This window comes from Muntiacus reevesi, chromosome 6 (genome assembly GCF_963930625.1).
Source record: "Muntiacus reevesi chromosome 6, mMunRee1.1, whole genome shotgun sequence".
Lineage (NCBI taxonomy): Eukaryota > Metazoa > Chordata > Mammalia > Artiodactyla > Cervidae > Muntiacus > Muntiacus reevesi.
In genome coordinates, this window is record NC_089254.1 from 82,318,790 (window position 1) to 82,332,658 (window position 13,869).

At 37.4% G+C, this 13,869-nt stretch overlaps 1 protein-coding gene across 10 annotated transcripts in view; it reads right to left on the reverse strand.

The window, feature by feature from the left end:
* Positions 1-13,869, reverse strand: part of CADPS2 (calcium dependent secretion activator 2) — a 544,800-nt gene that overhangs the window by 173,646 nt on the left and 357,285 nt on the right. For all 10 annotated transcript variants that reach the window (XM_065938665.1, XM_065938663.1, XM_065938662.1 and 7 more), the window contains exons 10-11: positions 3,672-3,780; positions 2,204-2,404 (exon numbers count right to left, since the gene is read on the reverse strand). In XM_065938665.1, the coding sequence (XP_065794737.1) occupies positions 2,204-2,404; positions 3,672-3,780 (310 nt within the window). The remainder of the gene's footprint in view (positions 1-2,203; positions 2,405-3,671; positions 3,781-13,869) is intronic.

A 13,869-nucleotide genomic window follows, 5' to 3' on the forward strand; every position in this document is an offset into this window, starting at 1 on the left:
AGCTGCCTCAGGTTAATGCTGGAAGAAACTTTCAAAGCGGTGGCTCTGGGAAGAAGAACCCAGGGAGAGCTAAGGGTCCCTCTGGGCTGAGAAGATGGGAGCTGACAGTTCAGGAAGGTCAAGGCGGCTGAAATTTGCAGGAAAGACTGTTGTTTCCTCCCGCTACCCCACCCCGTATTCAAATGAATACTGACCACCTGTCACTCGATGGAGGCAACGATATGAGGATGGGGAAGAACCACCACAAAGGATTAGAGGGAACAGTGCCCCCATGCACACACAGACTAGAACAGTGCTCGTTTCCAACAGCCAGAAGGTGAAACTTCAATTTTCACTGCTCATCAGCTGGCATCCAGGTGCTAGTGGTTTAGTTGCTAAGTCGTGTCCGACACTTGTGACTCCAAGGACTGCAGCCCGCCAGGCTCCTCTGTTCATAGGATTTCCCAGGCAAGAATCCTGGAGTGGCTTGCCATTTCCTTCTCCAGGGGATCTTCCCAACCCAGGGATCAAACTTGGGTCCCCTGCATTGCAGGCAGATTTCTTTACCCACTGAGCCACCAGGGGAACCCAGACTAGATGTTATGTGGCTCCACCTAAAAGTTAAACCTGAAAGGATTACATTTCTTTTGAGTACTTTAACTATGTCTTAGGATAAAACTCAAGAATATTTTTGTAAAGAAAACGACACCAAGGTACATCATAATTAAATTGCTCAAAACCAGTGTTTAAGTGAAAAGTTTTAAAGCAGCTTGGGAGCGGGGGTGAAAAACAAACCACAACACACATTATGTACAGAAGAAGAAACAAAAATAATAGAAAAATTTTTCATCAGGGAAGAGAAAAAGCAAGTCAGAGAGCAGAGCAAAGTCTTTAAAGAACTGAAAGAAAAGCATTTTTCAAAATGAAGGTAAAATGAAGACATTTTCATACATAAAAAAGCTAAAAGCTGCGCACATACTACAAGAAAAGTCAAAGGACATCCTTCAGGAGGTGAACTATTTCTCTAAGTGAATAAAGAGTGCTAGGAATGGTAACTACATGTTCGAGGATATAATATTTTCTCTTATTATTTACATTTCTTTAAAAGGTAATTGACTATTCCTGGCATAATAATAATATCAATGTATTGTGGGATTCATAATATCTGTAGAAGTAAGATGCATGACCAGAATTGTACAGAAGCCAGGAAGGGAGATACAGAAGTCTACAATTGTGAGGCGTATGTACTATGTATGAAGTACCATAATCACTTGAAGATGGATCAGGTAAATTTAAAGGTGTATACTAAGAAGCCTAAAGTATGCAGGAGACAGGTTGAGCCTAGATCCCATCTTTATTTGGCCTAAAGTGCCTTTAAGATGTCTAAATGTAATACTAATGGGTGTCTAAACAGAACAGGAAGTAGTTATTTGATGCATGAAAAGTAAGAGAAGTCAGAATGTTGCTCTCCTGGAGATGAACCTTGAGAATGAAGGGTGTTGGATGAAAAGTCACGATTTGAGCTTACAGTAAAGATAAACTGATTTATCACATTATAGGAGAAAATAGAGAAGTTTTGGAAAGGAGTATAGCAAGTTAAAACATTTGGTTTAATGATTACTAAAGCTCTGTTTGAAAATGTTTCTATCATTATTACATAACTTGCAATTAATTACTTCCAAATTAAAATGAATAATTTAGTTCTTCATGATTTAAATTAGCATACAGAAAGTGACATGAATATAAAGGTATTTAGAAAAAGAAAGCTGCCTTGATGACTTTTGTTTTCCCAAACTTATAACAGAAAATAGGCCTAATACTCTCTTGGTTTGTTAAAAACAACTCCAAAAAGCAACAGTTCATCATTTTGGTGTTCTGGAATCTTATCAATGCCAATTTGATTTTGCAATATGCTTCCCATTTCAGTAGAACATATAAGTTAGAATTATATTAAGTTTAGATAAACTTACTCTTATGCTTTTGAGACTCCCAGAGACACCCCAAGGCCTGGCAAATTTATGAATGAAAACCACACGCACCATTTACTCCAGGTTTGTGTGAAAACTAGATAACTTATTCTATGACTATGAAAATGAACTATTTTTATTCAATTAGGAATCAGGTAATGATGTAAACTACAATACTGAGCAAATTTGACTCAGACAATTTTATATCTTATTAAGGTTATTAATTGATAATCAAATTATTTTTCAACAAAACTTACAAAATTGAGCATCTGCATGGAGACTTCCTCCTTTAGGATTCAGCTTCTGGGCCTGAATTGCAGGAACAGGTTTATAGGACTGTCCAGTGGCCCTGTACATGGCTTGAACCCAGAGAATTCTATCCTGTTCATCATCACTGGCAAATATTACAGTGTCTCCTTCTTTAACAGCATTGAAGAACATATGCCCACCCTGAAGGCCTGTGGAGGGAAAAAAGCATTGCTAAAAATTCACACAGTTGACAGATTGTAGCCTCATTCATTAAATGGTCTCATGGAAAAGAACTGATCTGCTATTTGCAGCTCAATGCCTTTGAATCATATCCACAATTGAAGAACTGAAGGGAAAGGATATGAGAAAGATTTATATTTCCGTATCACTTTGGAAATTAAAAATAGCTTAGAAAAAAGTTCATAACACAGCAGAGTTCTGCAACACACACAAGAACGCATAGCAAAGTCTGGTATTTCATGCCAGAGAAAACACTCCTTATCTGTTAGCACATTTCTCATTCTATATGTAGGAGACAGATATGACCAGTTTAGCAGAAAACAATACAGGTAAGACTAAAATGATATTTACATTGTACAGTATTTTACTTTTGCAAAACTCTTTCACAGGGAAGATATTTTGGATTTTAAGTGATTTATTAGTGGATATAATCACTGACTCTTTTTTCATCTCTCTATATTAGTTTCTTATTCTATTTATTAGCAGATACATATATTTCCTTTTTGTTGTTTAGTGGTGAAGTCATATCTGACTCTTTTGCAATCCCAGGACTGTAGCCCGCTCCTGTGTCCACGGGATTTCCCAGGCAAATATACTGGAGTGAGTTTCCATTTCCTTCTCCAGGGGATCTTCCTGACCCAGAGATCAAACCTGTGTCTCCTGCATTGGCAGGTGGATTCTTTAGCACTAAGACACCAGGGAAATCCATATATTTTTTTACCTCACTGATTAATTTTATTAATCTCCACATAATCATACATTTACTCACTCACTCACTAATCTCAGACACTGAGTATCCATTACTATACCCAGAATTAATACATTAGGAGGGAGGCAGAGAAATATAAGTATCCATTGTTAGGGAGAAAATTAGTAGAATATAATATATGGTAGCAATTCATTAGCCATTTCTTTCCCTATTTCTGTCTCTTGTACCTATTTGCTTTTCAGTAAAGAAGTTTCTGAAAGCACCGCTGATACTTCTCCTGTAATTTCTGTATTATAGTATCTTTCAGATATTTCATCCTTTCACTAAGTTAACAGACATGGTGAGTTATGGCTAGAACTGAGTAACCTCATAAAGATACAATTTAAATCCCATCAAGTCTTATCTAGGTATAAGAATGAAATATGTTCCATTTACTGAACGGAGTTTGAATGGAAAATAGACACAGGATATTTATGAGAATTTCATGAATACAGGAGAGGCACGGCAGTGATTCAACTAGGAATTACCTGGGTGGGGATCTGTGTAATCCACAGTATATCCTTCAAGCTGCATTAATTCTTGTGGCTCAGACTTTTTTTCTCTATAACTGCACATAGCAAAGGTGTATTGGCTAACCTGCATGAGAAAAAAGTTTACATATTGGTTGCATTAACTTTATCTTTTAGTTTTTTCTTTATCAGAAGACTGTTTGCCCAAGTTTAAAACCATAACATATAATCTGCATATAAGTTATTAAATGTTAGCATTTTTTAAGACCTTGCTCAGAGATTAAAGCACTTTTTGTTTATCCATTTACAATTAGGTCTTTTATGCCTATGATCCAGCATTTCCCAAATTGATGACCTTCTGGCCAAATTCTATGAACTATTAACAGAAGAGCCATTAAAAACTAGTCACATTAAATATAAATTTGGGACCATAAAAGCTTTAGAGGAAAACACAGGCAGAACACCCTTTGATATAAACCATAGCAATATATTTTCCAGATATCTCCTAAAGCAAAAGAAATGAAAGTCAAAATAAGCAAATGGGACCTAATTAAACTTACAAGGTTTCACACAGCAAAGGAAACTATCAATATGAAATGAAGACAACCTACTGAATAGAAGAAGATATTTGCAAATGACCAATAAGTGATTTATATCCAACATATATAAATAGCTCATACAACTGAATATCAAAAAACCAAGTCACCCTATTAAAAACATGGGCAGAAGACTTGAATAGACATTTTTCCAGAGAAGACATACAGATGGCCAATGGGCACATGAAAAGATGCTCAATACCTCTAGTTAATAGGGAACTGAAAATCAAAACCACAATGAGGTACCACTTCACACCTGTCAGAATGGTTAGTATCAAAAAGATCACAAACAACAAATGTTAGAGAGGATGTGAAGAAGAGGAACTCTTCTACACTGTTGCTGCGAATGTAAACTGGTGTAGTCACCATGGAAAACAGCATGGAGGGTTCACAAAAAACTAAAGATAGAACTATCATGTGACCCGAAATTCCACTCTTGGGTATATATCTGAAAAACAAAACAAAACAAAACCAAACCCACTAATTCATAAGGATACATGCACCCTGATGTTCCTAGCAGCACAATTCTTTACTATTTCTAAGATGTATTACAACATAAAGAGAAGATTTAAGAAAATGTAGAGTGCCCTTTTTTGGGTAAACACTATTCATATGAACAGTACAGTAGTTATTACAGCAGGGTACAATTATAGGTCATTTAAAGTTTTTTTTTTTTTTTTTTTTTTCCCCCAGTGTTTGTAGTTTTTCTCAAAGAATATGAATTACTTTGTAAGGAGACTTTTTCTAATTTGGAATAACACCCAAAGTTAGGTTTGGGAACAGTGAATCTAATAACTTGAGACACTTAGGGTTTTTGCTACTCTTAGATTTTCTTTTTCTTTCTATATCTTATAGATCACTGAAATTACTTTCTCACCAAAAGGTCATCAAAATGCTAAGAAAATTCAGGAAAAATAAAATGAAACAACAAATAATAAAGCAAAAAATAATTTGGGAAACTATTTAGGGAGTGATTATTCACATTTTAAAAGAAATTCTTAACCTTCTCAAAAACATCTGGTTCATATAAGTAATGGTATTTTTCTATATTTCATGCATTTCTACTTAGACAAAAGAGACCAATACAATAACATGTACTGCAAACTGAAAGCTGATAGGAAAAAAAAAAAAAGTAAGCAGCTTCAAAACTGTAATGGAACATAATAAAATGTATAATTTCATTCCAAATTCCAAATATTATTTACATGTATATCAGATACATATTATGTAATAACACATAGGATTGTTGTATTTTTCGACATCACAGATTTACTTTTTGAGAGTACTGTCATAATATTCTATAAGGTATTTATTTAACCAGTAAAAATTGACCAAGGGAACAAAATATTGTTACATTTGCCAGAATTACAGGTTTCAATTATGTGGTGAGGATTTTAAAATAATACATTGGAAACTAGCGACTATGATTTCTCACTAAATCAAGTAGCTACTCCCAGAGCTAAGCTTCACTGAAAAGGAAACATAAGACTATTCTTTGAAACATACTGCTATTGAGAGATGAGGGTTATGCATGAGCCCTTGAGATTGCAATTTTAACTACAAAGTCCACAGATGTGGAAACTGATTTTCCTAAGGTCACCCAGAAAGAGAACGCGATCTGGAGTGGAGAACACGTCTCTACAATCTAGTAGGTTGTCCTTCCAATATATCGCATTAAAATTCACATTCTGGAACTTAAGAACAGCTGTGTTCCCAAATAACGAGCTGAGCTGTGTGCGCTTAGCTGCTCAGTCCTGTCTGACTCTTGAGACCCCATGGACTGTAGCCCGTCAGGCTCGTCTGTCCATGGGATTCTCCAGGCAAGAGTACTGGAGCGGGCTGCCATGCCCTCCTCCAGGGGGTCTTCCCAACCCAGGGACTGAACCCAGGTCTCCCGCATTGCAGGTAGATTCTCTACCATGAGCCACCAGGGAAGCCCAAATAACAAGCTAATTGCCTCAAATTCTGGCAAAGCTACTATTTAAGATAGGTGTAAGACATTTACTTAGATATCTCTAAGAATCTGCAACCAAAGACTACTAATGGTATGGGAGAGAGAGGAAAGCGCGTTGAGCAGCAGACAAGTTGAGGCATTGCCTGTTTATTATTTATCTTCTCTCAGGTACATATTTGATAAATCACCCTCATTTGCTTTACAGTAATGCTTATATCTGTAATTGATATAAAAGCATAATCCTTTCATATATTTAATTCTCCTCTTGAATTTAACTTGGTCTGAATTTAACACTGTCATCCTACTTTCCATGTTTTAGCCTTTTCTCTGTGGTATGTCTCACATGTGGATTTTGGTTTTTATTCCATTCCAAGAATCTGTCACTAGGTCCATTTAACTCACTTAAACTAAAAATTCATATATGTATATGAATTTTACATATATATTTTTGTCTTCTGCTATATGATTACTAAAAATTCCTTGGCATCCTATTTTTAATCTATACTAGTTACTACACAAGTTTTCAGAGACATCACTGACCCCATATTTTCTTTACCTACTGTAAGACAAATCATTTTTTTTTTTTACTGTATATAACTTACATACAGTATATAACTTTCTTATATAACTTTCACAAAATCTGGAGTTTACATTTCACATATTGTTATAATTACTTAATTACTTCATAAGCCTGGAACCTAATATAGGAATCATTTTTCAAGTTTTTCTTTGAGTCAAAATATTTTGTAACAGTAATTTAGATGTAGCTACCTTTGTTTCTTAACATTATGCTCTTTAATTCGTCTATATTTTAAGTTTGATATTTCTGAGATATTACACTCATTTACTCACTTCCTGGTCAGGAAGATTCCCTGGAAAAGGGATTGGCTACCCACTCCAGTATTCTTGGGCTTCCCTGGTAGCTTAGACAGTAAAGAATGTGGGAGAGCTGGGTTCGATCCCTGGGTTGGGAAGACCCCCTGGAGGAGGGCATGGCAACCCACTCCAGTATTTTTGCCTGGAGAAGCCCACGGACAGAGGAGCCTGGATGGGCTACAGTCCATGGGGTCGCAAAGAGTTGGACATGACTGAGCGACGAAGCACACAGCACTGCACACTCAGTCACATTTCCAATATCAGAAATTCCCTTTAGATATTTTTAGGAAAGGGAATTGTGTATTTTCTGAATCTTCACCCATATTATAATACTGGGTTTGGCCAAAAGGTTGGTTTAGATTTTTCTGGTAAGATATTGTTACAGAAAAACCTGAACGGCTTGGCCAACCCGATATTTTCTTCCAGTGCTTGTATTCATGAAGAACAACTTCTTGGAGGTATATTGAATTCTCAAGTCGTACAATTTCCCATCAATTCTCTGTAGCTGTAACTCTACTGACTTCTACACTTCAGTGTTACGGAGATATCTGAAGCAACATACACAACCTGAATTGAAAAAATATTTTGAAAGAAATGTTGAGATGAAAATCTGTTTTCACTAAACTTCCTGAAATGTGGGGAGTCTGTGTATCTGCAGACTAATATCTTTCAAATTTCACAAAATGTTTCTTTTGTTGTATTTTTTACTGTTATTCTTATTTCTGCTCTGTTCATCTGTTTTGTCCTCTTCTTTTCACACTTAGAGAAGCAGATTTTTGTTTTACAGGATACTTGCTTTCTTTCCTTAGTATCTGCCATTGTGAGCTGCTTTCAGTTCACACTTGACTCAAAGAAAAACATGAAAAATGACTCCTAAAGTGTTACAGGTGTATGAAATAATTAAGTAACTATAACAACATGTAAAACCGAAACTTCTGATTTTGTGAAAGTTATATACGGAAGTTATATACTGTATGCAAGCTATATTCAGTAAAAAAAAAAAAAAAAAAAAAAAAAAGATTTGTGTTTCAGTAACTTTTCTTCTTCTATAGAACTGACTGAAGCAGTGGTCATTCTGGATGTGTGTGCATGCTCAACCGCTCAGCTATATCTGACTCATGCCAGGCTTCTCTGTCCATGGGATTTCCTAGGCCAGAATACTGGAGTAGGTTGCCATTTCCTTCTGCAGGGCGTCTTCCTGACCCAGGGGTCAAACCCGAGTCTCTTATGTCTCCTGCATTGGCAGGCGGGTTCTTTATCTCTGAGCCACCTGGGAAGTTCCTCATTCTGTACATCACCACCTAAAATGTGGGCATCGATGAGCTGCTGTTTTTTAGTTTTAATCCTTCTGATTTCTCCCAGAACTCTTTCATTAATCTCAGACAACAACTCTTTTTTTTTTTTATACAAACTTTTCAATGGAGACCGTGTTTATCATAAATTTAAAAACTAAAATCAATATATTTGATTTCAATATCATAGAATCTCTTCATAGGTCTCCCTTAGTCCCTCTTCCTTGAACAAACAGATTTTCAAAGTCTGCTATTTGCCAAATGATAGCAGAGCCTCATTGATTCCTCTTAGTTTCCCACTGAAGTAGTGACAGATTCACCTCTTCAGTCTCAAGCTTGAAAGCAAGTAGACATTAACAGCTCTCTCTAACCCTATTTTCATTCTTTAGCAGGCATTTATGTAGCGATTTTTTTTATTGGGGTACGGTTGCTCTACAATGTTGCATTGGTTTCTTCAGTACAATGAAGTGTATCAGCTATATGTGTACACATGTTGCCTCCCTTTAGGACTTTCCTCCCCAATCCTACCCATCCAGTGATGGAGCTGAGCTCCCCGTGCTATGCAGCGGATTTCCACTAGCTATCTGTTTTACACTTGACAGTGAGGTTTTGACAGACATGCTTCCTGTTGTAATTGTATGGTTCTTTACAATCAGAGGAAAAACAACATTTTTTTTTCCATTTATTTTTATTAGTTGGAGGATAATTACTTTACAATATTATAGTGGTATTTGCCATACATTGACATGAATCAGCCATGGATTTACATGTGTTCCCCATCCCCATCCCCCCTCCCGCCTCCCTCCCCATCCCATCCCTCTGGGTCTTCCCAGTGCACCAGCCCTGAGCACTTGTCTCATGCATCCAACCTGGGCTGGTGATCTGTTTCACCCTTGATAGTATACTTGTTTCAATGCTGTTCTCTCTGAACATCCCACCCTCGCCTTCTCCCACAGAATCCAAAAGTCTGTTCTGTACATCTGTGTCTCTTTTTCTGTTTTGCATATAGGGTTATCATTGCCATCTTTTTAAATTCCATATATATGTGCTAGTATACTGTATTGGTCTTTATCTTCCTGGCTTACTTCACTCTGTATAATGGGCTCCAGTTTCATCCATCTCATTAGAACTGATTCAAATGAATTCTTTTTAACGACTGAGTAATATTCCATTGTGTATATGTACCACAGCTTCCTTATCCATTCATCTGCTGATGGGCATCTAGGTTGTTTCCATGTCCTGGCTATTATAAACAGTGCTTCGATGAACATTGGGGTACACGCAAAACAACATATTTTGAAAGTAACATGGTTTCCATAATTTTTTGTTTTCAGCATAACTGTAGAAGGCTCCAATTCTAAAGCCTTCTCGACTTAGCCTTCTAGTTATAAAATGACCAAATAATAATAAGATATATCACTTTATGGGGCATCTAACTCAGGAATTAGAAAAAATTTTTGAGACAGTGAGAGATACCACTGTGACAAAGGTTCTGTTCCCATCTGCTTATTTAGACAAGCCAAGCTTCCCCATGTTCACATCTTGGAAAGTTGTAAGAAAACATCTTGGAGATGCTCATATCTTGGAAAGCAAAAAAGGAATTACTGTGAAACCCTTTCTCATTATAGAATAAATAAGTCATTCACAGGTAAACTGGGAAGGGGAGCTAAATTCAGCTCATGAACATAGGCATTTCCAGTCAAATTTAACCTTAATAATTATTCTTCAATTACTTATATGTTTTTATAAGCTGTGTGCTACTTATATAATTGCAGTTATACTTCAATATAAAATACATTTTTAACACTTAAAGCCTTCTGATCACAGGAATTTTTATTTACTCTTCCTTGTTTCATTTTTTGTAATTAAAAATAATTATTTTTGGCTGTGCCGAGTTTCTGTTGTTGCTCAAGATTTTTTTCGAGTTGCAGCAAGCAGGGGCTACTCAGGTTGTGGTGTGCAGGCTTCTCACTGTGGTGGATTCTCTCGTGGAGATCGGCTCTAGGAAGTGTGAGCTTCAGTAATCGCAGCACGCAGGCTTCAGAAGTTGGGGCTCCTGGGCTCTAGAACACAGACTCAGTAGTTGTGGCAAAGGGGCTTAGCCACCCCGCAGCATGTGGGATCTTCCAGGACCAGGGACTGGACCTGTGTCTCCTGCATTGGCAGGCGGATTCTTCACCACTGCAGCACCAGGGAAACCCTTGGCTTCTCTTTTTCTTCAGGTGAGGCAGTTTGACTGACTTGGTTTTTTCAAACAGAGGGACAAGGGGAAATAAATCTGGAAGTTTAGGAGAAAAAGATCTAGTAACAAAGATTTTTTAAGGAAAGGGGATTTTTGGCCTTCCTGTGTTATTCTTTATATTTGCTCTCTCTGCTCTCTGGATCTTTATTTGGCTTAAACAACAGAAATTTATTGTCTTGAAGTGCTAGAGGCTAGAAGTTGAACATTAAGGGGTCGGCAGGTTGGCTCCTTCTAAGGGCTGTGAGGGTAATTTGCTCCTTATCCCTCTCACTCGTAGTGGGTTGCTGGCCAGTTTTGGCACTCCTTGGCTTGCGGCGGTATCACGTCCATCTCTGCCTTCATCTTCACTTGGCTTTCTCCTGGGTGTGTATCTGCTTCCAAGCTCCCTCTTTTTTAATATGGGCATGAGTCACACTGGATTAGGGGCACACCCTTCTCTGGTATGACCTCATCTTGATGACGCACACAATGCTATTTTCAAATAAGGTCATATTCTAAGTTACTGGGGTTTAGGACTCCAACATAGGAGAGTTCTTTACTCCAATTTTGTAGACATTTTTAATTGCAGATAAGCACGACAGAGTGATAAAAAAGATTCTGATGCATAAGTGCTTAGTTGCTCAGTCATGTCCCTTTGTGACCCCATGAACTGTAGACTGCCAGGCTCCTCTGTCCATGGGAATTCTCAGGCCAGAATACTGCAGTGCGTTGCCATTTTCTCCTCCAGGTGATCTTCCTAACCCAAGGATCGAACCTGTGTCTCCTGTATTACAGGCAGATAAGCTAAGCCATCAGGGAAGCCCATTGATGCATAGTACTTATTTCCTAAGAATAAAATTCTGTTGGGGATCAGTCATGGAAATAAGAATTCAAGGAGAAAAAGCTAATAATATAAAATCTGCAATGGTTAGAGATGTACATAAAATCACAACAATATTCAAATTCAATTGAGAATGTTTATGATCAATTTAGTGGTTTTATTTTAGAAACTACCTCCATTGTAACTGTTTATGATGAAAAGTTTACAGTGACCTATAGTTGTAAAATCTAGCAAATTAGCAAAACAGTTTGAAGACTGATGTGAGTGCTCCTATTTCTCTCTGATCTTTTTTAGGAAGATGCATATGGTTCTTCCTTGATACCTTTTAGAGATGTGATAACTAGTATTTCATTTCTTACAAGTCAGAATGGCAAATAACTAACTGTAGTTTTATGTCCACTTTCAATTTTTATTATCTTCTTCCATGGGTAGTGTTCCCTGTTATTTATTCACTCAACAAATATTTATTGAATACCTACAGTGCATTTTTTCTAAGCCTTGAGTATACAATAACGTCCTCGGCATCAGAATAAGAAAAAAACAGAAAAATAATAGCATTTCTCAAACAGTGATATGGAGAAGACTCGATTACACATTAACAATACCTACAACAATTTTGGGTTGTTTTGAATGAACTGTTTTGAAGAAAAATAAAACAGAGTAAAGAGTATGACAGGGAAGGAGTCTATTTTTGATAAAGCATCCAGAAAAGGGCTCTCTGAGGACAACCATATTTCAATACTGGAAGTATTCTGATTGGAAGTGAAGGGGGATAAACCATGTTTAACAAATGAGCCTGCCATTTCAAATCTAGGTCCCACTTTCATTTCTCCCTCAGTTACTTCTCCTTATTCTTTTCAGCTTCAGTTTGACAAGACCTTGGACATCTCGCTCTAACCCTTGTATTGCTCAGCGTGATTTTCTATAAAACAGAGACGACAACAACACGTGTTCTGCAGGTCTCTGACAGCGCTGTGTGCTAAGCTGGGTCAGGCGTGTCCAACTCTTTGCTGCCCAGTGGACTGTGGCCCACCAGGCTCCTCTGTCCATGGGATTCCCAAGGCAAGAATACGCGAGTGGGTTGCCATTCCTTCTCCAGGGGATCTTCCTGTCGCAGGGATCAAACCCACGTCTCTCATGTCTCCTGCACTGGGAGATGGGTTCCTTGCCGCTAGCGCCACCTGGGAAGCCCTTGTGAGCACTGGAGATACTAATGCAGAACACCTAGCACCATGCCTGCCTGATACGCAGGCGTCTCCCAGTAAGTCACACCCAGTTGTCAAGGGTCCATCATCCCTCTCTCTCTTCTTATGTGCCTTCCTAGAGTCGTTTCATTGTGGGTTAGAGATATAGTTTGTTCCGTAATAGGTTTGAAAGTGTGATGTCAGGATTGACCCCATTTTGAGGCTGTACGTTTCCAAGCTGGGAATGACTAAGCACTCTTGGCCTTCATGCCTCAGGCTTCTAATTTCCAGCCTCACTGGGTTCTCCCCAACTTATATGTCTACTTCATCCCAGGCTGATGGGTTGCTGCTTTCCATTAAAAAGATAGTGATCACAGTACTGAAAATACCTGTTGAATATTTGAATACATAAAAGGACAATAAATTGAGGATGAAAAGAAAAATCAGAGATGCCTCTAAATGTAGTTTAGATATTATTCCCTCTATTTCTAATGGATATTATCCATGAATATATATTTCAATATATATATTTTAAATATGATTCTCTTAAAACAACAAAAAAGATTAATCTCTATAAAGGTCTTTATACAAGTCATGTTCGTGCTGTCGTGCATTAAAGAGTCTTGGCTTGATATGCATAGCATACCTAAAGTGCTAAAAATGTGCTTGCTGTTTAAGATCTACCTTTAAAAACTACCTGTCAAAAGGCTACTTGTTTTTCATATGCGGTGTAAAATGCTTGCATCTGTGTTGCTTTTTTCTTTATATAACTTGAAGTACAGGTTCAGTTGCTGTTTTATGCTTTAAGTACTGTATTTCTAGTTAGCTTTAAATAACACAAACATTTCTTAACATGATGGATGTGTTTAAGAACCAATTTCAAAATCTTTGGAATTACCAAGAAAAAGAAAATCCAAGTAAAAAAGCCTCCAGCTTCAGAAAAATCACCTACTTTTGACAACCACGGTGATTTAAATGATAAGTATTGAACATGTGTTCTATTTTTTACTTCTTTTAATACTGTTTACTCTAATATCTCAAAAGTCACCTAACAGTCCTGGAGTTTACCACAGATGATTGGGCCCTGAGGTTTAACGAAGAACACAGATGGAAGAGAAACAAAACACCAACGACCAACAAAGCTGTCACTGACAATTAGGGAATTTGACCCAGGAGACAACTGAAAAAAGTGCAGTTTGGCTTTTCAATACTTTGGTTCAAGAAGCAAATAAGTATGAACACCATCCTTTGC